This window comes from Bubalus bubalis, chromosome 2 (genome assembly GCF_019923935.1).
Source record: "Bubalus bubalis isolate 160015118507 breed Murrah chromosome 2, NDDB_SH_1, whole genome shotgun sequence".
Taxonomy (NCBI): domain Eukaryota; kingdom Metazoa; phylum Chordata; class Mammalia; order Artiodactyla; family Bovidae; genus Bubalus; species Bubalus bubalis.
In genome coordinates this window covers 170,499,897-170,525,275 of record NC_059158.1, presented here as the reverse complement: position 1 = coordinate 170,525,275, position 25,379 = coordinate 170,499,897, and the positions used below count along the sequence as shown (strand labels likewise).

Below are 25,379 nucleotides of genomic sequence, written 5' to 3'. Positions count from 1 at the left end.
GTTTCCACCTGCCTTTTCTCCCCCTTCCTTCCTCACCCCATTTCTCAGACTGTTACTTTCTAGAACTAGGGATCAGAGATGGTATCTCTGAGATGGTCTATAATTTCCATGTAATTTCACCAGTTAGTAAAGCAGAACGGAGAGTGGAATCGATGAAGAAAACTGTTCCCAGAATAGGACTAAGTGTGTACAAAGGCTCAAATGAGAAAAATTCATCAAAATTGAAAGTACTGCAAAGTTTTACATGAACTTTAGAATCATTGCCAGAGAGGCACACATGAGGCTGGAGCCATGGGAAGAAAAATAGGGAAAGATTTAATCCTTATGATGACAGGAATTATTGATTTAAGGTAGGCAAGTGAGATAAGCCAACTTGCCTTTTCAAAGGGTCATCTAGGTGAGTTGAAGAGAATGGATGTGGTGGGAGGATGATTGGGGGAAGGTATGGACTTCCCTGGTGGCTCAGATGGTAAAGAATCTTCCTGCGATGCAGGAGACCCGGGATTGATCCTGGGGTGGAGAAAATCCCCCGGAGAAGGGAAAGGCTACCCACTCCAGTATTTCATGGACTCCATGAAATTCCATGGGGTCTCAAAAAGTTGCACACAACTGAGCGACTTTCACTTGCTCTTCTACATCTGTGACTTTATTTCTGCTGAGTAATTAAGTTCGTGTTTTTAGATTCCACATATAAGTGATGTTGTATGCTATTTGTCTTTCTCTGTCTGACTAACTTCACTCAGCAGGACAATCTCTAGGTCTACCTGTGTTGCTGCAAATGTTTTTACTTTGCTCTTCTCTATGGCTGAGTAATATTCCATTGTATATAAGCACCACATCTTCTTTATCCATTCATCTGTTGATGGACATTTAGGTTACTTCCATGTCCTAACTATTGAAAATAGTGCTGCTATGAACATTGGTGTGTATGTATGTTTTTGAATTATGGTTTTCTCTGGATATATGCCCAGGAATGGGATCATATAGCAACTTTATTTTTTGTTTTTTTATTTTTTTTAAGGAACCTCCATACTGTTCTCCATAGTGGGTATACCAATTTATTTTCAATTATTTATTTGGATTTGTTGGGTCTTAGTTGTGGCATGCAGGATCTTTGTTGCATTATGTGGGATCTTTTTGTTGAGATGCACAGAACTGATTCATTGGAAAAGCCCTGATGCTGGGAAGGATTAAAGGCAGGAGGAGAAGGGGATAACAGAGGATGAGATGGTTGGATGGCATCACCGACTCACTGGACATGAGTTTGAGTCAACCCCGGGAGTTGGTGATGGACAGGGAGGCCTGGCATGCTGCAGTCACAAAGAGGGGTCACAAAGAGATGGACACGACTGAGCGGCTGAACTGACTGACAGGCTCTCTAGCTGTGGCAGAAAAGCTCCAGAGCACTTGGGCTCAGTAGGTGCAGCACGTAGGCTTATTTGCTCCATGGCATGTGAGATCTTAAGTTCCTCAACCAGGGATCGAATCTGCGTCCCTTATATCACAAGACAGATTTTTAACCAGTGAACCACCAGGGAAGTCCCTCCAAGTGGCTATACCAACTTACATTCCTACCAGCACTGTAGGAGGGTTCTCTTTTCTCCACACCCTCGCCAGCATTTATTGTTTGTAGGCTTTTTGATGATGACTATTCTAATCGGTGTGATGTGATACCTCATTGTAGTTTTGATTTGCAGTTCTCTAATAATTAGTTATGTTGAGCACCTTTTCATGTTTTTTTTTGGCTATCTGTATGTTTCCTCTGGAGAAGTGTCTATTTATACCTTCTGCCTATTTTATCATTGGGTTGTTTGTGCTTTTGATATTGAGTTGCATCAACTGTTTGTATATTTTGAAGATAAATCCTTTGTCATTTGCTTCTTTTGCAAATATGTTCTCCCATTCTGAAGGCTGTCTTTTTGTTTTGTTTATGGTATCCTTTGCTACACAAATACTTTTACATTTACTTAGGGCCCATCTGTTAATTTTTAAAATTAATTTATTTATATTAATTGGAGGATAATTACTATACAATATTGTGATGTTTTTTGCCATACATCAGCATAAATCAGCCACAGGCATATATGTAGTCCCCACATCCTAACCCTCCTCCCAGCTTCCTCTCCACCCTGTCCCTCTGGGTTGTCTCAGAGTACTGGCTTTGGGTGCCCTGCTTCATGCAACAAACTTGCACCAGTCATCTATTTTACATATGGTAATGTACATGTTTACTTTTGTTTTTTATTTTCATTACTCTAGGAGATGGATCAAGAAAGATCTTCCTGGGATTTATGTCACAGAGTGTTCTGCCTATGTTTTCCTCTAAGAGTTTTACAGGATCTGGCCTTACATTTAGGTCTTTAATCCATCTCTGTTTATTCTTTCATTCACTTCCTCTTTGTTTCTACTATTCTTAGTATTTCATTAATCCTATGCAATCCTGGAAAGCAAGTTTATAATGACTGCTCTCTTCTAAACTCCAATTTGGTAGTATTTTGATGTCATATGTGCGTGCATGCATGCATGCATGTGTGTTTAGTTGCTCGGTCACATCTGACTCTTTGCAACCCCTTGGACTGTAGCTTGCCAGACTCCTCTTTCTATGGAATTCCCCAGGCAAGAATATTTGAGCGGGTTGCCATTTCCTCAACCCAGGGATTGAACCCGTGGCTTCTGTGGTTCCTGCATTGGCAGGCGGGTTCTTTACCACTGAACCACCCAGGAAGCCTTAGATTCCACATACTTTTAAATAAAATTAGACCTACTTAGGCAACTCCCAGAGAAGGCAATGGCACCCTACTCCAGTACTCTTGCCTGGAAAATCCCATGGATGGAGGAGCCTGGTAGGCTCAGTCCATGGGGTCGCTAGGAATTGGATACCACTGAGCGACTGATCTGATCTGATCTGAGCGACTTCACTTTCACTTTTCACTTTCATGCACTGGAGAAGGAAATGGCAACCCACTCCAGTGTTCTTGCCTGGAGAATCCCATGGACGCAGGAGCCTGGTGGCTGCCGTCTATGGGGTCGCACAGAGTCGGACATGACTGAAGTGACTTAGCAGCAGCAGTAGCAGCAGGCAACTCCATGTGGTGCCCTCAATCTACATTTTTATTATTCTGTGCCTTTAAATTCTCTACCCAGAAGCCCTTCCATTAAGGTTGTTAGCCCCTCTTTCCCCCTTGCCTCCCTTACATGGAAGAAAACAATCAGAGGTTGAGTAAATGGGTGTATCTGTGTTTGGAGGGAGGAGGAACATGTTCCTTGCATACAGACATGTGAACAAATCAATGAGATCATTGGTCACTTAATTCAGTTCAGTTCAATCGCTCAGTCATGTCCAACTCTTTGCAACCCCATGAATCGCAGCACATCAGGCCTCCCTGTCCATCACCAACTCCCTGAGTTTACCCAAACTCATGTCCATTGAGTTGGTGATGCCATCCAACCATCTCATCCTCTGTCATCCCCTTCTCCTGTCTTCAATCTTTCCCAGCATCAGGGTCTTTTCAAATGAGTCAGCCCTTCGCATCAGGTGGCCAAAGTATTGGAGTTTCAGCTTCAACATCAGTCTTTCCAATGAACACCCATGACTGATCTCCTTTAGGATGGACTGGTTGGATCTCCTTGTAGTCCAAGGGACTCTCAAGAGTCTTTTCCAACACCACAGTTCAAAAGCATCAATTCTTTGGCGCTCAGCTTTCTTTATAGTCCAACTCTCACATCCATACATGACTACTGGGAAAGCCATAGCCTTGACTAGACGGAGCTTTATTGACAAAGTAATGCTTTTTAATATGCTGTCTAGGTTGGTCATAACTTTCCTTCCAAGAAGTAAGCATCTTTTAATTCATGGCTGCAATCACCATCTGCAGTGATTCTGGAGCCCCCCAAAAATAAAGTCAGCTGCTACTTCCATTGTTTCCCAGCTCCCTGTTTACCTGGCTGCAGTTTGGGCATCTCTTCAGAATTGCCCTTGCTGGTCCTTTGGAGAGATTTGTGCTCAGAGGAAACTGAAGAGAAACACAGAAAAGACCAACCAGACATTGTGATGGGGGAACAGACCATGGATGATGCTGAATTCTGATGTCCAGTGCTTGGGTAAGCTTCTCCTTGGGAAAACAAAACTGTTGTTCCAAGGACTTCACTTAAAACCCACTGGAGCCTTGCTCTGCCTGTTTTCCTTCTCTTTAGCCCCCAGTCACCTTTCTTCTCATTTTTCTGTCCTCACACATGGTCGTTTCTGTGCCATGAAGGATCACACACCTCCTTTACCCTCTGGGCTTTTTCTTCTTTGCCCTTCAACATTCTTTAGCAGTTTTCCTACTCGTGACAGTCTTTCTTTCTAGGTTTTAGCTGCCCTGACTCTCCGCCAGCCCTACACAGCAGTCACCACTGTGAGTCATCGAGGATGCTGGTTCCCTAGCTTGTTTAGCTTGTTTTGAACTGCTAAAAGACCCTTACACACTTCAGTGCTTCTATTTCTTTACCTATACAATAGGAATAAATAACAGTCCATCTGTTTACACCCATAACTTTGTGGAGATAAGAATGATGCCTTATTTGCCAAGATTCTTGAAAAATAATAGTCACATAATAAATAATATTATTGGTTGACAAAAATTGCACTTTAAACTTGGAAGCAATTGATCTGGAGGACATGTTTCTTTGGGGAGAGAGGTTTCCAAAGTTAGCATTATAAGCAAACATAATATATAAGCAAACAACATATAACAAAATAATAGCATTATAAGCAAACAGAAAAACACTGAGGTTTTATTCTCTAGAGAAGATAAAAGGTAGGTAGGTATTAATGCAAGTTTTTACTATTCATAGCTATGAGAGACATCCCTTTTCTCCAGCATATGGCTGGCAGAATGCACTAGGAATATTTGTGCTATCTGTTATGTTACTTATGCTGTTATGGACTCATGGGATTCTAGGACACTCTAGATCTTTTGACTGTGAAGTACACTCAATAAACACCTGCTGTGAATTCAGCCACCTGACACCCTCGGCTGGCAGTTCCTCCCCATCCTTACCTGGCACACATCTTGGTGAGAAGCTCGAGACTTCCTGGGGCCATTCTTCATCCCAGGCATTGCTGTTCTCTGCAGAAAAGATTGCAATCCCGTAAGCATTTCAATTTATGACCAAGGAAGAATCACAGCAAGAAAATAACTGGAAAATCAAGAAAGGCTGAGAAACTGGAAAGCCCTGCTCCCCAAAACAACCTGCTATGCCATGCCATATTGCACTCAAGTCATGTCCAGCTCTTTTGCAACCCCATGGACTATAGCAAACCAGGCTCCTCTGTCCATGAAATTTTCCAGGCAAGAGGACTGCAGCAGGTTGCCATTCCCTTCTCCAGGGGATCTTCCTGACCCAGGGATTGAACCCGTGTCTCTTGTGCTTCCTGCATGGACAGGAAGATTATTTAACCACTCCAGCACCTGAGAAGAAAATAACCTGATCTGAAGGTTAACTTTGCTTCACCAGGTTTCACTAGGGGATGAGGAATTCACCCACTGTGGGACAATCTTCCTTTTTTTATACTGCATTTTCTATTTCTTCCCTTTCCATCGATTCTGTGTGTTTTATCCATCTCTGCCTCTGTTTCTTCCTGCTGGTGTCTCTTGGACTGTCTGTTTCTCTTTTCTTGCAGCTTTTTCTCTTATTTTTCTGATGCTGCTCCTTCTCTGCTATTCTTTGTCTCTCAACTGTTTTTTCCTAACTTTCTCTAGAAAAATGTCCCTGAGATAATATGTTTTAAGTAGGCTTTAGCCAGAGTGAGGCGGTTAAGTGGAAGATAGTGGAACGTGAAAACAGTTCATAATAAGGTAAAAAATATATGAAAAGGCTCAGATATGAAAGAGAGATTTAACAAGTAAAATTATTATGGGAGTAAGTCAGAGAAAGACAAATATCATATGATATGGCTTATATGTGGATCTAAAAAAAAAAATACTAACGAACTTATTTACAAAACAGAAACAGGCTCACAGACATAGAAAACAAACTTATGGTTACAAAGGGGCTATGGGGGAGGGATAAATTAGGAGTTTGGGATTAATATATACACTTTATTATATATCAAATAGTTAACAAGGACCTACTATATAGCACAGGAACCAAAACCAAATATCTTGTAATAATGTAAAATTAAAGAACATGTAAAAAAGAATATATATATATATATATATATATATATATATATATATATATATATATATATAGGCTTCCCTAGTGGTAAAGAATCTGCCTGCAGTGCAGGAGACACAGGAGACCCAGGTTTGCTCTCTGGGTCAGGAGGATCCCCTAGAGGAGAAAATGGCAACCCACTCCAGTATTCTTGCCTGGAAAATCCCATGGACAGAGGAGCCTGGTGGGCTACAGTCCATGGGGTCACAGGAGTCGGACACAGCTGAGAGACTGAACACACACATAGATATGTACATTTGAATCAGCCAAGTGATTGGCTGAAACTAACTCAACATTGTAAATCAACTATATTTCCATAAAAATTTTTTAAATGAAAAAGATACAAATTTAAAAAATAAAATTACTGGAAGGGGGGAAAGTTTATCCTATATTGAATTAACAATGTAGGAGGCAGGTGATGAGGCTGGGAAAATAGACGTGGGGCTCACCTTGGGTGATCGTGGATGCCACTCAGAGGAACATATGTTTAATCCTTAGTGTAGTAAGAAACTACACTATGTAGGAACACAATCTAATTTTCATTTTCAAATGTCCCACGTAGTTGAAGTAAAAATGACACATTTGATGGGAGTAAGGTTAGAGGAAAGTTATGAGTAGAGCCTGTTTTGAGAACCGTGAAAGAGATCTGGATTCGAGACTTGAGGGTGTGACAGACTGGACAGGTGCGAGTTATTCTGGAAGAGAGATGACTATGCTGGATGAGTAATGGGCATGTATTTGAGAGTAAGAGGAGTCCTGGAGACACCTAGACACCCAATGTGAAAACCCATGAGACAATAGTGACCCGTCACTGAGACATGAATGATCAAGAGGAGTTAGATCTAGCTTGAGCAATGAAGAAGCTACTTTCAGTCCTGAAGTGCCAAGTTTAAGGTTCTTGAAGGAACTCAAGTGCTGATGTCTAGCAGACGATGGTCTTTGAGTCCATGGATAAATACACTCTGAAGACAATCTAGGGTGGTGATTTGGTCTTAGGCATCATTGGAATATTCAGGGAGAGGACTTTTTCAATCTGAGTATTTTACAAGTGCCACTTCGATGATTAAGGACAGTTTGATCTGAAAATTCACAGCTGATGTTGCCAACCCTTGTGCCCTAAGTTGCTTACACCCAGTGCTCTTACCTCAAGCCTGCAATGTCCTGATCTCTTCCTCTCTTTTATCCTCTTTTCACTCAACCTGTTTTCCATCCATTCTCCAGCTATTTCTCTACACAGTTGCCTTTGTACTTCTCTCTGACTTTTCCCAATTTTTAGCATTGATATTTTCCTCTTGCTCTTTCTCTTTCCATACTTTTGGCTCTCAAATTTTATCTCAGATTCTTTGGAGATTTTTCAGTTTATCTCTCCTCTGCTGTGTCTTACACTTGCTCCCCTTCCATTTCTGTTCCTCCCACTTTACCTTGACCTCTGTCTCTCAGTGCTACTCAACTTCTGTCTTTCTGTGTGATTTCATCCTCCAAGTTCTGCCCTCTCATCATCTCCAAATCTCTCCTCTTGGATTCTGATTACAGTCCCAGGGACCTCCAACTGGCCAGCTCTCCCATGTGAACCTGACATGACATGATGTTCCCCAGTTTCTCATAACTATTCTGTGAACCTAACTGAAAATTATCTCCTATCTCAGCCTGGAAGGGTAGGATTTTATGTTCCTTTTGGAAAACTGGATCCATTCCTTTAATTGGTCACATATTTACACTTTATATACTTTTTCCATTTTCTCTTTTTATAGTCCCTATCCATGGATGCCCCACCTACTCAGGAGTTCAGTTTCCTTTTCTCATTGTCTCTGTTCCATCTATGAGCAGGTAAGAGCAGGTAGAAGTGGGATCTGGCAGAGGCTTAGGATAGGAGATAGAAGGTAGGCTTTGCTTCCATGAAGACAAGAAAACAAAGATTTGATACAGAATTGAAATTGACAAATTAAATGACAGTTACCTTGCCTATTATATGGCAGTAATCTGGGCATACTTTCAAATCCTCTTACACTGTTCATTTGGAGAGGTGAGTGTTCCAAGGACACTAAAGAGAGCAACAAGGAAATGTGTCATTTTTACTTCAGCTATTTGGGATATTTGAAAATGAAAATTAGATTGTGTTCCTACATAGTGTAGTTTCTTACTACACTAAGGATTAAACATATGCCATGTCAATATGATCACACAGTCCTTCTGTAACTGGCTTCTTTTTCTCAACATGTTTCTGAGATTCATCCTTGTGGTTACCTATATCAGTAGTTCATTCCTTATATCGCTGAATAATATTGCATTTAATAAATATATCACAGTTTATTCCCTCTCTTATTGATGAAAATCTGAATTGGTTCCAGATTTTAGCTATTAGGAATAAAGCTACAATAACATTGTTGTACAAATCTTTGTATTTAATTTGAAATTGACAAATTAAATGACAGTTACCTTGCCTATTATATGGCAGCAGTCTGGGCATACTTTCAAATCCTCTTACACTGTTCATTTGGAGAGGTGAGTGTTCCAAGGACACTAAAGAGAGCAACAAGGAAATGACAGAACTCAGGCAGTATCCAGAGAAGAGACTTGTCTGTAGGGATGCTCACGTCAATATGATCACACAGTCCTTCTGTAACTGGCTTCTTTTTCTCAACATGTTTCTGAGATTCATCCTTGTGGTTACCTATATCAGCAATTCATTCCTTATATTGCTGAATAATATTGCATTTAATAAATATATCACAGTTTATTCCCTCTCTTATTGATGAAAATTTGAATTGGTTCCAGATTTTAGCTATTAGGAATAAAGCTACAATAACATTGTTGTACAAATCTTTGTATGAACATATGTTTTGATTCCTTATGAAAATATACTTAGGAGTGGAACTGCTGGGTGGTGAGTTATGTTTAACTTTATAAGAGACTGCTAAACAGTTTTTCAAGGAGGTTATATCACTTTATATTCAAATCAGCAACATACATAAAGGAGTTCTAGTTGATCCACAGGTCCCTCCAGCATTTGGTGTTGTCACTATTTTTAATTTTAGCGATTCTAATAACCAAATGGTAGCTTGCTGTGGCTTTTCCCCAACGACTAATGTTCACTTCACTTATGTCCTTATTGGCCATTTTATATCTTCTGAGTGAAATGTCTCTTCAAGACTTCTGTCACTTTTTTAAATTGGTGGTGTTTTTTTTTTTTTTAATTCATTCATAGGAATTCTTTGTACATTCTCCATCATTCTATGTGATGAACCTTTTACTCTTTACTAATAACTGTTATGAATCCTTCCACCACCCATTCTCATTTCCACTATTCCCAGTAGTAGATGAATCTCTAAATATATTTTTTACATACTTTGTACTTTTTAATGTACATTTTATACTTTTAGCAATTGGTCATCATTCAAAAGAATAAGTATTATTAAATACATCAAAATGTTACATAAATGTATTAATACATGTCTAAAATATGTAATCTTTGAGGTATAAATACAAATTAAAGATACATATTCATGGTATTCTGCAAAGCCATTCTGCGGTTTTTTCTTGCACTGGTCATTTCCAAGGGAAAAAAAAAAACCCAACATTTAACAACTAATTAAATTTACTGTTGACCATTTGGCTTAAGGATGGAGACAATTTTCCTGGGTTTCAAGGGAGTTTTCACTCATTAAATCTCTAGCTACCTTCACACCTCTGTTTCTTCTCCTGAAAAATGGGAGTAACAAAACCCTTATGACAGGATTGTTATGAGAATTAAGTGAGATGCTCCTGATAAAGAAATATTTGAATTACAGTAACTTAGAAAGAAACAATAATTTTCAATTAATGTCTTAGAATGAATAATTATTAGTAATAATATGAATGAAGTGATTAAAAAGTTAGAAACCGTGCATACTGGTTACAAAATTACATATTGCATATGTGAGCATTAAGCAAGTTGATCCATGTCAATTGTTGACCGTGTGTCTACTGGTTCATGGATGTTGTATGTTGTAACTATTGTCAGAAATTTATTACTGCCCTTGGTTCTCTTCTTTCCTTTTTACTCCTTTCCTTTTCCTTTTCTTCTTTTCTACAAAACACTATTTCCTCCATATTTTCTTCTGCATACAATTACTCCTTTCTCTCTTCCTCTCTTTTATTATGAGCGAATGTTACAATAGTTCCTTCTTTTGACACATCAGTGGCTTCCTCTTTGGACTTCTCTATCTCTGTATGTTACACACTCGGTCGTGTCTGACTCTTTGCAACCCCGTGGACTCTTGCCCACCAGTCTCCTCTGTCCATGGGATTTTTCAGGCCAGAATAATGGAGTGGGTTGCCATTTCCTCCTCCGGGGATCTTGCTCATCCAGGGATCAAACCTGGGTGTCCTGCATCGGCAGGCGGATTCTTTACCATCTAAGCCACCAGAGAAGTCCAAATAATACCAAACCCTTATTCTTTCCCAAGTCCACTGAATTCCTAACTCACGGCTACTGCTATCAGTTCTTCCCCTTAATTCTGCCTCACGGTTACAGTGAGACCTCTCTCAGATTTATGTTCTGCCTTCTTGGTTGTCACAGCTGCCTGGTAATATTCTTGGATTCCAAATCTGGTTGCTTAACTGGAGCCCACGCACACGCTGCTGCTCTGGTTTCCTCATCTCCTGCTGCACCAAGAGCTCGGTCCCCTGACCTCTGATCTCCTTTCTTAGCAGATGAGAAAACAAGCTTCTGTCAAGTCAGAATTACCTTGTTCATGGTTTAATTGTGAGTTGAGCATCTCTTTTGTCTCTTCTTCATCAAGGATTTGGTAATAGAATTTGTCACGAATCGCTGAGAAGAGAAAGGAAAGACAAGTAGAGATCTCAGATGGGAACCAGGAGTTGCATCTCACAGTTATGCATCCAGGCACATCCTTGACTCCCACAGTTCAGGGAAAACCTTCCAGCCCTCAGGAAACCCTGGGCTTCAGTGGGTCTCTCAAGTCCTGTGAGACTTGATGTTGCCCCTGTAATCTTACAGCTGTTCCACACTGAACACGCCTCTCAAGGTTTAAAAAAGAATAGATAGTGGAAAGTTGTAAACAGGGGTCAATGCCCTTTCCAAATGATCAGGAAACAATGAAAGCCAATTTAAAATAAATAATAAATGTGGAATGTGCTTTGTAAATTCTATGTGCAACTAAGACTAGGGAAGAAGCAGAAGGATTTCTTCAAGAGAAAGGTAATGTTTTTAAAGAAATAGACCTATGTTATAGAAGAAAAGCCCCAACGTCTTTAGAAGATGAAGATTTTAAAAAGAAGAGAAAAAGGAAGGAAGGAAAGAATGGAGGGAGGGAAGAAGGAAAGAAGGAAAAAAGATCTTGAGCCACGGAAGAAGATCTGGTTATAGAGACACAACACTGAAGAGAAACTCTTATTTCCCTGGGGTGGGATGGGTGGGGAGAGATCCAGGAAACAGGGAAAGACCCTGTCTGAAAGACACAGACAGGAAGCGACTATTTTATGAATGGCACAAACAGGAAGTAAACACTGCCATAGCTGTACCAGTGACCCAGGAGATGGTAACAAGCACAAGAAACCAGGCCAAGGCACCCTGACATCAAAACTGCATTTCAAGGTGACTCAGCACACATACTTGGAAAAGCAAGACTCACAAGATATGAGGAAAAAACACTCAAGAAATAGAGAAAGACACTCACAGAAGATGCTGCTAGAAGGATGGATGGCAGGAGCACACCTCATGGGGCGGGGGGTGGGGGGTCAATACCCACTGAGGGTTCAGGGCAGTAAGAGATGCTTTTTCCATCTCCAGGACACCTTGACTTCATGCCCGGGCCAGCTTTGGAAGAGGACATGGGGGGCAAATGCTGTGTGGGTGAGAGGTTTTAGAAATGTAAGGAGGCTCCAGAAGCAGGCATTTCAGTGATGGGAGTGGAGGTGTTTCTCTGACCCCTCCTACCAGCATCTTGGCTCCGGGCTGCAGACCCTAAGCTCCTGTGGACAGCTGGGCCTGGAAGGTACCAGCAACAACCTCCTCTGGGGGCAGGTGGGCAGCTGCATTAGACCAGGAGCTTGGTAATGGCAAGCCTGGTGGGTAGGACATCTCAGCACAGGAAGCCCCAGAAATTAACACATGTGATGTGGGTGCTGGGGTCCAGGGAGAAGAATCCTTACAGTATTGGGAGAAGGTCAGAGCCCCTGAGATGTGGGCAGTAAAGGTAACCACCTTTCCCTTCCTACCCGTGGCCTGGGGACACCATGGTTACAAATATAGTATTGACTTGAAATTTGTGGCTTTTCTTTATTTCTTTTTTGGACTTCGATAGAGTACTGAGGAAATGAGATAGCTCTTATTTTACAAAACATAATTTTCACAAATAAACACATCCCATCCTTTATACTGACTTCTTTTACTTTATCTCTGCTCAAAAATCTTATATTACTTCTTTATTTCTCAAATAATAAATTTCAAATTCCTTAGCACAGGATGTCCAACCTTCAAAAATCCCCTCCAACTCCCCTTTCCAGAAGGGGCTTCCAAATCCTCCCGCCCACCCTCCCCTTTGTAGCCACGTGGTTCTGCAAGCCTACTGTCTCTTTTTCCTGATATAGCTTTCCCATGCTGCCCCTCCCCAATGCATGGGTAGGTACTGGCCTTCTCCTGCAAGTTCTCCACTCTGTTAGGGGAAGTAAGTTGGCATGTGACTGCCCCGAATGACAAATTTTTTCCTACAAAGAAAATTTTTTCGTCTTTGAGTGTGTCTGCAAGTATTAGGGAAGGCTCCCTCCTTTCCAACAAAAGGGCATAATTCATGCCTCCCTCCAAAAAAGTAGAGACTCAAATCGTATGCTTCTCAGCTTCAAATATAGATCCTGGCTGAGCAATCATTTGTGGTATTACTGGGTTAAGGTGTCACCCTTATTACGTGTAAGCTCCATGGAGACCCAGATGATGTGTGTTTTCTTTCCCATTTTACCTGCCACTAGGTAGTCACTCAGTAAAATAACTTGCAAATATATGAAAAATGAATGAACGAATCAGTGAATGAAGTAGACTTGAGTCCCCAAAAGTTGTTGAAAGCTCTAATTACCGTTTTGGAAGGTATTGCAAATTTGAAGTAAATTAGGATAGGCCTTCAGGTTAACCTTGCTGAACAGGGCTTCCAGAACTGTCTTGTCAAATTTCTTCTCCAGCTCATCAAGAGCGTTATACGCCACTCTTTCCACAGGGACCAGATTTCTACAAGCTTCTTGAAAATCCTTAAAAAATATTGAATGGAGAATTATGTAGCTTTGAGTGTATGGGTTATGGGAGACTCAGATCAGAAATAAACAAATTTGTTCCCTGGTGAAGTGTTAGAATGTTACATATATTTGGACTGGTTCCCTGATAGCTCAGTTGGTAAAGAATCTGCCTGCAATGCAGGGGAGACCCCAGTTCAATTCCTAGATTGGGAAGATCCCCTGGAGAAGGAAATGGCAACCCACTCCAGTATTCTTGCCAGGAGAATCTCATGGACAGAGGAGCATGGCGGGCTACAGTCCATGGGGTCACAAGAGTCGGACACATCTTAGCAACTAAATCACCACCACCAGTGTCCACTCCAGTATTCTCGGGCTTCCCTTGTGGTTCAGCTGGTAAAGAATTCACCTACAATGCGGGAGACTTGGATTCAATCTGTGGGTTGAGAAGATCCCCTGGAGAAGGGAACGGCTACCCACTCCAGTATCTGGCCTGGAGAATTCCATGGACTGTATAGTCCACAGGTTCACAAAGAGTCGGACACCACTGAGTGACTTTCACTTTCGCTACATATATTTGGATGACATCTAAAATATACTCCATTGTAAAAATAGACTCTTATTTTGTTAACCTGCCTCTCTGACACTGATGTCCATTTAAGAGAGCAATTCTGTAGAATAAAAATAAGTTCAAAGTTGAATGTGGTGTGGGGACTTTAAGAGCCTGGCCAGGATGCTTCAGGAGTGGTCCTTACTGGTATTGAGTGGCCATTTTGTTGACCAGACAATAACCACTGCCCTCGCTTCCAGGAAACCTGGCAACCACTCTCCACTCCTATGAACATGGCCAAAGGGCGAAGAAAAATCACAAAGACAAAATGATGACTTGCCCCCAGATTCCCAGGAAGGCCCATAGCACATTCTGCATCCAGAAATGTCTAAAGAACAACAAACTGTCAGCAAGAGACAGCAGCAAGCACCGTGTTCCGAATTCATCCTAGCGTGACACAACTTCCCTGTGAGTTCACTCACTTCAGATTCAAGTGTGTAAAAGAAGAGGGCTTTGTGATGAAATGTTGCCCAACTCACTTCTTCACTTTAATTTTGTTATTGTTATTACATTGTGTCAGTGGATCTAAGACGCTCCCACCTGTGTCTCATTCCCATTTCCGGTGTCACCACATTTCCATTGCCATGGCCCTCTCCCATTTACTACAGAAGAAGGAATATTGTCTGTGATGCTGCTTCTCCTATCCCCTCCTAACTGGCAGGATGGCGAAGGTCTCTGTTCAAAGGAGGCCTTTTAGCCTGTTCATTGCATTTTAAATTTGGCAGAAGATAGCGTGGGTCTGGTTATCAAGAGGGAATTCCCCTCACTTACCTGGTACATTGGCTCAGAGATGAAGCCCCGATCTCGCAAGCCCATGAGGAAAGGAAATGGCTTTGGTATGGCACCTGCGATCTCCACCTTCTTTTCTTTGAAGAGCATGAATATGAACTCATAGCAGAGCTGCTCCTCTGGGTGCTGCTCCTCCAGGTTCTGGTCCCTTGTGATCATTCTGAAAAACAAAGACACGATATGAAAGCTCAGTTCAGTTCAGTTCAGTCGCTCAGTCATGTCCAACTCTTTGCAACCCCATGAACCACAGCACACCAGGCCTCCCTGTCTATCACCAACTCCCAGAGTCCACCCAAACCCATGTTCATCAAATTGGTGATGCCATCCAACCATCTCATCTTCTGTCGTCCCCTTCTCCTCCTGCCCTCAATCTTTCCCAGCATCAGGGTCTTTTCAAATGAGTCAGCTCTTCACATCAGGTAGCCAAAGTATTGGAGTTTCAGCTTCCAATGAACACCCAGGACTGATCTCCTTTATGATGGACTGGTTAGATCTCCTTGCAGTCCAAGGGACTCTCAAGAGTCTTCTCCAACACCACAGTTCAAAAGCATCAATTCTTTGGTGCTCAGCTTTCTTCACAGTCCAATTCTCACATCCATACATGACCACTGGAAAAACCATAGCCTTGACTAGATGGACCTTTGTTGGCAAAGTAATGTCTCTGCTTTTTAATATGCTGTCTAGGTTGGTCATAACTTTCCTTAGATTTTATTTTCTTTTTTTTTATAGCTTCTGAATGCTTTTATATATGAAATGGTATATTATAATGACTATTCTTTTTTCTACATGAATATTCACTGCATATATTTTTATACAATTTTTCAAGGTTACATTCTATTTACAGTTATGACAAAATACTATCTATAATTCCCCATGTTGTACAATACATCATTGTAGCCTATGTTACACTCAGTAGTTTGTATCTCCCAGTCTTCCACTCTAAATTCCCTCTCCCCCATTTCTCCCCACTGGTAATTGCTAGTTTGAGTTCTAAATCTATGAATCTGCTTCTTCTTTGTTATATTCATTAGTTGGTTGTAGTTTTTAGATTCCATATGTAAGTGATATCATCCAGTATTTATCTTTCTCTGTCTGACTTACTTCACTTAGTATCCATATATGTTGTGGCAACTGGCAAAATTTCATTCATTATTTATTGCTGAGTAGTATTCCATATGGAAAAAGAAATGGCACCGCACTCCAGTATTCTTGCCTGGAGAATCCCAAGGACAGAGGAGCCTGGTGGGCTACAGTCCATGGGGTCACAAAGATCGAGTGACTAAGCACAGCACAGCATACAGTATTCCATATATATATGGAATATATATATATGAAAAGAAAGTTAATATATATATATGAAAAGAAAGCTAGTCACTCAGTCATTTCCAATTCTTTGCAACTCCCATAGACTGTAGCCCACCAGACTTCTCTGTCCATGAGATTCTCCAGGCAAGAATACTGGAGTGGGTAGCCATTCCCTTCTCCACAGGATTCTTCCTGACCCAGGGATTGAACCCGAGTTTCCTGCATTTCAGGCAGATTCTTTACCATCTGAGGCTCCAGGGAAGCCATATATATATATAAAGACAATGGCAACTAATGCTGCTAGAAGAACTGGGGTGCATATATCTTTTAAATTGGTGTTATTGCTTTTTTCAGATATATACCCAAGAGTGAAATTGCTGAGTCATATTGTATTTTTAGTTTTTTGAGGAAGTTCCATATTGTTTTCTACAACAGCTGCACCAATTTACATCAGCAATATAGGAAGGCTCCCTTTTCTCTACATCCCCACCAACATGTGTTATTTGCCTTTTTGATGATAGATACTCAGTGGAGAGTCCACATGGATAAAACTATGCTCTTGTGGAAGGGCCGGAATAGATTGAATCTACTTAGAGAATAATCGAGGGTGTAGTGGAAGAACACACTGGGCTTAAGGAAGACCTGAACCTAGAAAGAGTTCACCCTGTGTTACTTACAATTACCGTAAAGAGACTTTCACCCAAACTCTCTTTGGAAAACATTGAAATTTAAAATGATAAAACTTTATAGGAATTTATAATGATATTGTGATGGTTAATTTTAAGTGTCAAACTGGAGGGACTGGGAGGATAAGACTACTATTTTATGTTAAATTGGTGAAATTTGAGTAAGCAGTTTGCCCTACATAATGTGAGCTGGGCCTCATCCAATCAGTTGAAGGCCTGAATAAAACAAAAAGACCAACCTCCTTGACTAAGAAGGAATTCTCCAGCTGACTACTTTCAGAGACTCTGCAGGGTCTCTGGGCTGCTGGCCCATAGCAGACTTTGGACTTGCTGGCCTCCATTATTGTGTGAGACAATTCCTTATTAATAGATCTCTCTCTCTTTCCACACATACACACACACATGCACACATACACACAATACAGCCTATTGGTTCTGTTTCTCTGAAGAATTCTGACAAATACACATCATCAAAAAAAAAAGTTACAAAGAAATAAAAAATAAACTGAAATAATACTACAGAATCTACCACTGAACTGAAAGTCTTCTTAGTTAATAACAAATAGAAGAAATCTCTGGAAGGTATAAAAGAAATAGACCACTCCCATCTGTAACTGCAGAGGCAGGAACGGCATTCCACATCATAACATTAGGTCGAAGACTTTTATCTGATAAAATTTCAATTAAATGTTGAGAATATGTCGTTTTCTTTGGTCTAATATAGAGGTGTGTATGACTATTCAAAACTAGGACAGGGTTGTTCTGTATCTTAACCTGTCTGTGGAAGTGTTATATGCACTAAGAACTATAAGAGCTCTGGATTTCAGACATAACCACATCTCTGAGAAGTAATTTTAGTACTCAAAAAGCTTTGTAATTCTGATTCTTGCTTGATAAATTGTATCCCTTGCTGATAATTTCTTAATCCACTTCTTGGTGTTGCTAAAAGGTATATAGACTCATAGGATATTTTTTATCCCACAGTAAGAGGGTCATTGGAATTTCCCATTCTCCAAATACACATCATGATAGAAAAAAAATCCATTTCTTCATTGAATTCCTTAAAAAATGAAAAGGACTTCTGGTTAAAGATAGTTGATTGAAAACAAGTGTTTTTCTCCTCTCTCGCTAGAGAGTCCTATAAAACATTAGTAAAGGAATTAAAGTCATAATGACTAAAAGGATTAGATGGGATACTTAAACCAAAGTCTGAAAAAGTGGTCAGAACGTTCATCACTATTACTGGTGGTGGATGCTCCCAGGGGTCAGAGAGAGGCCTAGTGTGCCTTAGAGGCCCCTGGGGAGGTAGAGCAGGCAGGGAAGAAGACACAAGAATGAAAACAGAGGGGTTGTTTGAAAGGAGAAAATATAAATCAATGTGCTCCCTTACTCCTCCCTGACCCCAACACAGAACTTCTCCATCTAGGCAGGAGACTAGAGGTTCCTTCTTAAGGAAACTGCAAATGACTCAGGAAAAAAACTTCTTCGCCTTTGGCCATTTGGGATCCACCCAGAAAAGCCACAAGTTTTCAAGCCCATCTCATTAAATGGAGTCCCAAGCTAGCTTATCAGTGCCTTGCCCTTAAGAATGAACAATTACACACCACAGCCGTTCATGGAAACCAACAGCATGAAAGGGCAGAACCAAGATGATCAGAGAGCAAAAATTACTCCAGCATAAATAGAAATGTTACAGGAAACAGAGTTTCTTTAAAAAACAAAACACACATAAGAGACGATATTATGTCCAGGATGCCAAGAAGAAAAGACCAGAAAATAAGATAATGGGCCTGGAAATTTTAAAAGATTACTGAATTTTTTTTTTTTTTTTAAAGTTTAACTCAAATGATCATAAAATAAAGACAATAGAATTTTTCCAGAACATAGCTGGAAAAAAACTGTAAAGGAGAAAGGGAAAGCAAATTTGAAACATCTGAGTGTCTAAAATAGTTATGCTAGTGTGTAGATTCAGAATTAAAAGGAAATGAGTAAAACATATATGCCCTGTTCAGTCATTCGTGTGTGAAATGTGAAAGAAAAATAGCTGTACAGAGGCTCAGAAAACACATTACTCGCGCGCGCTCTGTGTTGGTCACACAGTCTTCAGTGTTCAATATTCTTTGTGTGTGTGCTTAGTTGCTCAGTCGTGTCCAGCTTTTTGTGACCCCATGGACAGTAGTAGCCTGCCAGTCTCCTCTGTCCATGGAATTCTAGGCAAGATACTGGAGTGTGTTGCCACGCCCTCCTCCAGGGGATCTTCCCAACCCAGGGATCGAACCCAGGTCTCCTGCATTGCAGGCGGATTCTGTACCATCAGAGGCACCAGGGAAGCCCTCAGAGTTCTTTCCTTCTGGGCAAAGGTAGGGTTGCACCTTCTTGCCTTCTTGTGCTGATGGGTGTCACTTTGGGAGAGGAATTAGGAGCAAGCGCGTGAGTCGTGCTCACCGTACCCCAGCTTGCTGCGGCGGCTATCATTTCAGATGGTGGCTCTCCACCAGTCAGAGACAGTCCAGGATGAGGAGTCCCTGAAGCAGCCAGGGACGCGTGAGATTTTTAGAACTGTCTGTTCTAAAGGAATGTGCTGTGGTGCTTAGTCGCTCAGTCGTGTCCGATGCATTGCAACCCTTTGGACTGTAGCCCACCAGGCTCCTTGATCCATGGGATTTTTTTCAGGCAAGAATGCTAGAGTGGGTCAGCATTTCCTCTTCTACAGGACCTTCCCAACCCAGGGATCGAACCTGCATCTCCTATGGCTCTTGTGTTGCAGGTGGATTCTTTACCTGCTAAGCCACTGGGGAAGCTCATTACAATACAATAATCTACTCCAATCTTACTGACACATGGTCTGGGACAAATTATTTGTTGATGTTTATAATAAGAGAATCAGGAAATCAATACCAGCAAGTTCTGTTATACAAGAAGTGGAAGGCATTACTAAAACAGCTAAAATACTAATGTCTAAAAACTGCAAATTTCATTTGAAAACAGAAAGTACATCTCAAAATTCTTTTACAACAGTAATTCTCAAAGTGTGATCTGGGGACCCTGGGGATTTTGTGCAAAACCCTTTCAGGTGTCATCAAAGCCAAAACTATTTTCATATAAGATTTTATTTACCCTTTTTTTCTCTCATCCTCTTACAAATGTATAGTAAATTTTTCCAGAGAATACATGGCCAGTGGTATCACAAGAGATTGAATGAAGAAGCAGATAGGAGAATCAAGCTGTCTTCTACAGAATCAGCTATTAGATTTGCAAAAATGTGAACATCGCTAATCTCACTAGTTTATTTTAGAAGACATAGTTATTTTTCATAAAATATGTCATTTATATTAGCAAGTAATGAGTTCCTCACATTATTATTATTATTAAATGAATGAATAAATAAATATATTTAATTGTCTAAAGTTCTACTTTCTCATACGGTAAATGTTAATAGGTATAATCTACATGAGCAAAAGCTGATTCTTTGGAACTCCTAATAATATTTCAGAATATAGAGGGTTCAAAAACAAAAAAAATTTCAGAAGACCTATTCTAGAAAGAGAGGATATATACTGCATATAGTAATAAATGCAGTAAACTTATACTAAACTTACAGTAAACTTAACCAAAAACTTCAGAGTATATTAAAAATTTTAACAAACCAAATATGGGCAAGTTAAAAAACCGTGTTAAATTATTTATTTCAAAGACACTAAACTCAAATGGGCTGGCTTCACATTTGATGTGTTGAATTAGAGAAACATATACTTGAGAATTAATTAGAAATCATAAGGGTAACAAATAGAATGAAAATGAGACTATAAATCTTACAGAAGATAAAAGTAAAGAAAACATACTGTTTTTCTTAAACGGAGAAAAATGGAGAAGCATTAGATATTAAAAGTTCCCTCAAAATTTATAAGCAAGAAGATATGTCATTTTATGTAGATTACATTTTCATCTATCAAAGATACAATTTAGCTGTGATTGATACAACTACCAAAGATACAACAAAAACAAAGTGACATTAAAAATGTTAAAAGTAAAAAAATGGGCCAGTGACTAATATTAAAGAATTGTAAACAAGACAGAGAGCAAAATTCACAATATCTTTATTTTAATAACATTTAAGACTACTAATGGACAAATCTTTCAAGGTTGTTAAAAAATTTTACTTTATATTTTTAACTCCACAAGTGTATTTTAAAAGATATATGGGATATAAGTTTTTAAAATTGCAAAATATATGTATTAATAACTTGGTCATAAACACAAGAGCATACCAAGTATTGGGCCCTGAATTGATCTAAATAAATAATAATAAGGAGAAATTAAATAGGTTGCATGTTCTGGCTATAAGATAATATTACAATAGAACCATAATTTTAATATAAAAGTTTTAAGGAAAAAAATCTAAGTTGTAGTGGTTTTAAAAGTTCAATTTTTGGTTTCAGTTCTAACAATGCAAAGACCTAAGAAGTTATCACTGACATCCTTACAAAAAGAAAAAAGCTAAACAACCTGAAAATCAATGCATTTCATGTACACACAGGAAAACTGAAGTGACAGGGCAAACTGTCACCCCCAAAACTGATTGATAGACAAATCCAGAGAATCACAGATGAGATCAGCTATCTGGAATAGAAGCCACTTAGAGTCATAGACCACAGAAACACTTAAATGGTAAGTTTAAATGGAGACTGAATGTGGATTTACATGAGAATGAGAAACTCCTGGGGAACCAGGGGAAGGGCTATTACCTCAAAATCCAGCTCCTTCTAGGCTTCTATCTCATTTAATGGAGTGAGGAAAGAGAAAATATCTAAGAAGTCATTCTAAAAATTACAGTCTAGGAACACAGTTCCTCTACAAGATTGGAATTTAATCATAGGACTAAAGAATGCTTTCTCTGTACCTTACCTCTTCATCAAGAGGGCTCCAGAATAATAATAAGTGAGGATTATACCAGACCACCTGATCTGCCTCTTGAGAAATTTGTATGCAGGTCAGGAAGCAACAGTTAGAACTGGACATGGAACAACAGACTGGTTCCAAATAGGAAAAGGAGTTCGTTAAGGCTGTATATTGTCACCCTGTTTATTTAACTTATATGCAGAATACATCATGAGAAACGCTGGACTGGAAGAAACACAAGCTGGAATCAAGATTGCCAGGAGAAATATCAATAACCTCAGATATGCAGATGACACCACCCTCATGGCAGAAAGTGAAGAGGAACTAAAAAGCCTCTTGATGAAAGTGAAAGTGGAGAGTAAAAAAGTTGGCTTACAGCTCAACATTCAGAAAACGAAGATCATGGCATCCAGTCCCATCACTTCATGGGAAATAGATGGGGAAACAGTGGAAACAGTGTCAGACTTTATATTTTGGGGCTCCAAAATCACTACAGATGGTGACTGCAGCCATGAAATTAAAAGACTCTTACTCCTTGGAAGGAAAGTTATGACCAACCTAGATAGCATATTGAAAAGCAGAGACATTACTTTGCCAACAAAGGTTCGTCTAGTCAAGGCTATGGTTTTTCCAGTGGTCATGTATGGATCTGAGAGTTGGACTGTGAAGAAGGCTGAGCGCCAAAGAATTGATGCTTTTGAACTGTGGTGTTGGAGAAGACTCTTGAGAGTCCCTTGGACTGCAAGGAGAACAGCCATTCTGAAGGAGATCAGCCCTGGGATTTCTTTGGAAGGAATGATGGTAAAGCATCATTGGCCAGTACTTTGGCCACCTCATGCGAAGAGTTGACTCATTGGCAAAGACTCTGATGCTGGGAGGGATTGGGGGCAGGAGGAGAAGGGGACGACAGAGGATGAGATGGCTGGATGGCATCACTGACTCGATGGACGTGAGTCTCAGTGAACTCCGGGAGTTGGTGATGGACAGGGAGGCCTGGCGTGCTGCAATTCATGGGGTTGCAAAGAGTCGGACACGACTGAGCGACTGATCTGATCTAATAGCTGAAAGAGCTGAAAGGCTCTTATTTAATAAATTCTTAGGGAAATACAAAGAAAATAGGAGAGACAAAATATGTTGATGTATAGCACCAAACAAGAAGCAATATAGCTTAATTCAGAGTAGATACGGTTAGTTGTAAATATATATTGCAAACTCTAGGGAAACCAATAAAATGTTCTAAAAGAAGTATAATTGATGGACTAAGAGAGAAGAGAAAATACAATCACAAAATGCTCTATAAAATGTTCAATTAAACAAACAGGCAGAAAAAGAAAGGGAAAAAAATGGAAGCAAATAAGCACAATGAATAAAAAAGTTACAAACATGATAGATTTTAATCCAACCACAGGAATAATCACTTTAAATATGAATGGTCTAAATACACCGATTAAAAGACAGAGATTGACAGAGTGAAAAAGTAACACCCAACTATATATTGTCTTTGAGAAAGGAATCTTAAATATAAAACACAGATGGGTTGAAAGCGAAGGGATGAAGAAATGCCATGCCAGCATTAATCACAGGAAAGTGGTAGTAGCTATACTAATTTCAGAGAAAGCCTCAGAGTAAGGAAAATTTCAGAGACAAAGAGAAGTATTGTATAAAGAGCAAATTTCTCCAAGAAGATTTAGTAATCCTTAATGTATACGCAACTAATCTAAGTAGCATCAAAATACGAGACAAAATTTGATAGAACTACAAGAAGAAATAGACAAATCCACTCCTGTTGTTGAAGAATTCAATTCCCCTTTTTTAGTAATTGATAGAACAAGGAGGCAGAAAGTAAGTAAAAATATAGTTGACCTGAACAGCACCACCAATCTGATTTACTTGACATTTTAAAGACTATTTATTCTACAGTGACAAAATATACACACCACTCATGCTCACCTGAAATATTTACTAAAAGGCACCACGTTCTGAGCTGTAAAACTTATCTTAACAAATTAAAAGGAAAATAAATCAGAAAAAATTATATTCTCAGACAGCAACAAAAGTAGAAATAACAGAAATATACCTGTGTATTTTGAAAATTCCAGAATACTTAAAGACAAAACAGCCTATTTCTAGAATCAAAGAAGTCTCAAGGGAAATTTAAAATTATTTAGAACAAAATTAAAATGAAAACACACTTTCACAAAAGTTACAGAATGCAGCGCAAAGGTGCTTAGAGAGACATGTGTGGTGTTAAAATGCATATTAGAAGAAAGATCTAAATTAATAATACAAGCTTCCATCTGAAGAAACTAGAGAAAAAGGAGAAATTTAAGCCTACGTCAAGCAGAAGAAATCATAAAAATCAGGTAATAATTAATAACACTGAAACAGGAAAGCAGAAAAAAACCAACGAAACCAGAAGCTAATTTTTTTTTAATCAATACAATTGATAAACTTCTATCTAGACTAATAAAGAAAATGATGGCAGAAATTACCAATATCAAAAACAAAACAGGGCTCATCACTATTAATCCTATGAACATTGAAAGGATAATAAAGAAATAATACTACAGATTACGCTGTCCCTACAAATTTGATAAAATGGGCAAACCTTGAAACAAACTGCCAAAATTCACACAAAGAGATAGCTCACCTGAATAGGTCTGTATCTATTAAAGGAACTGAATCAATAAATAATAGCCTTCCAACAAAGAAAGCACCAGGCCCAGATGGTATCACTAGTGAATTCTACCAAACCACTTCAACTATAACTCTTCCAGAAAATAGAAGCAGATGTATCCCCTCCTAGCTCATTCTATGAGATCAGCATTACCCCACCCTCACCTCTCAGAGCTTTTCTTTTCCTGCCTGGAAGCCAAAGGCTAGTTGGACTTCAAGCTCCACTGGCTCATTCTCCCATCTCTCAGGAGCAAGCGGGAGCAGGCATGCAGTCAGCCTCCAGGAGAAAGGGCGCTGGGCACTAAGGACCTGGCAGGCTGCACCACTGCAGGTAGAAATGCTGGGGCCCAGCTAGTGCCAGGAATAGCCGCAGCTTGGCAGCCCAGGTTAGAGGAGTTATGATACACTTTCACATTGCTGAAATTGTTTACCACTGAAAATAGATTGATGGTTGACAATAAGTCTTCTCTTTTTCAAAGACAATTTCCCTCTTTCTCTAGCCCGATGTGTAAAACCTCCCAGAATAGAAAAGACAGCCACACCCTCCCTGCCTGTTTGCATTCATTCGTGTTGAGCCCCATCTACTTTCAGTTCCTCCTAGCAAGTTCCTGAGTTGACTCTCAGACTCAGGGCTCTGACAAAACTGGGATCTCTCACTACCCAGAAACCGTGCAACATTTTTAACAACAGTTGGGCGATCGATTTGGATGTTAATTTTTCTAAAAAGATGCTTCCTGGACAGAATGGTCTTTGGAGGTAGGGATGGAGAAGGCACTGGGGAGAATGAGAGGGCTCAGAGGGCACGAGGACTCACCCAACCTTGCTGCAAGCCTCCGAGGGGCCGGGGAGTTCCAACAGGGCCCACCCAGCTTCATGGCAGTTACAGGGAAATAAGAAGGGGGCATCAGTCAAGGTGTCCTTCAGTTTCCCCCACGGCTAATCCACCGCCATTTTTGAAATCGCCTCCACTCATTAACTGATTGATTTGTCAT

The 25,379-nt window shown here is 39.9% G+C and overlaps 1 protein-coding gene across 14 annotated transcripts in view; it reads right to left on the bottom strand.

The window, feature by feature from the left end:
* SP140 (SP140 nuclear body protein) overlaps positions 1-25,379 on the bottom strand; it is an 81,321-nt gene that overhangs the window by 50,867 nt on the left and 5,075 nt on the right. For 7 of the 14 annotated variants that reach the window (XM_006047076.3, XM_044937929.1, XM_044937930.1 and 4 more), the window contains 7 exons: positions 14,804-14,981; positions 13,272-13,440; positions 10,928-11,011; positions 8,638-8,721; positions 8,159-8,242; positions 5,043-5,111; positions 3,942-4,013 (listed from right to left, as the gene is read on the bottom strand). In XM_006047076.3, the coding sequence (XP_006047138.2) occupies positions 3,942-4,013; positions 5,043-5,111; positions 8,159-8,242; positions 8,638-8,721; positions 10,928-11,011; positions 13,272-13,440; positions 14,804-14,981 (740 nt within the window). Of the gene's footprint in view, positions 1-3,941; positions 4,014-5,042; positions 5,112-8,158; positions 8,243-8,637; positions 8,722-10,927; positions 11,012-13,271; positions 13,441-14,803; positions 14,982-24,552; positions 24,760-25,201; positions 25,257-25,379 lie in introns of those variants that run through there. The other 7 variants (XM_045164619.1, XM_044937939.1, XM_044937931.1 and 4 more) reach the window with 7 other exon arrangements.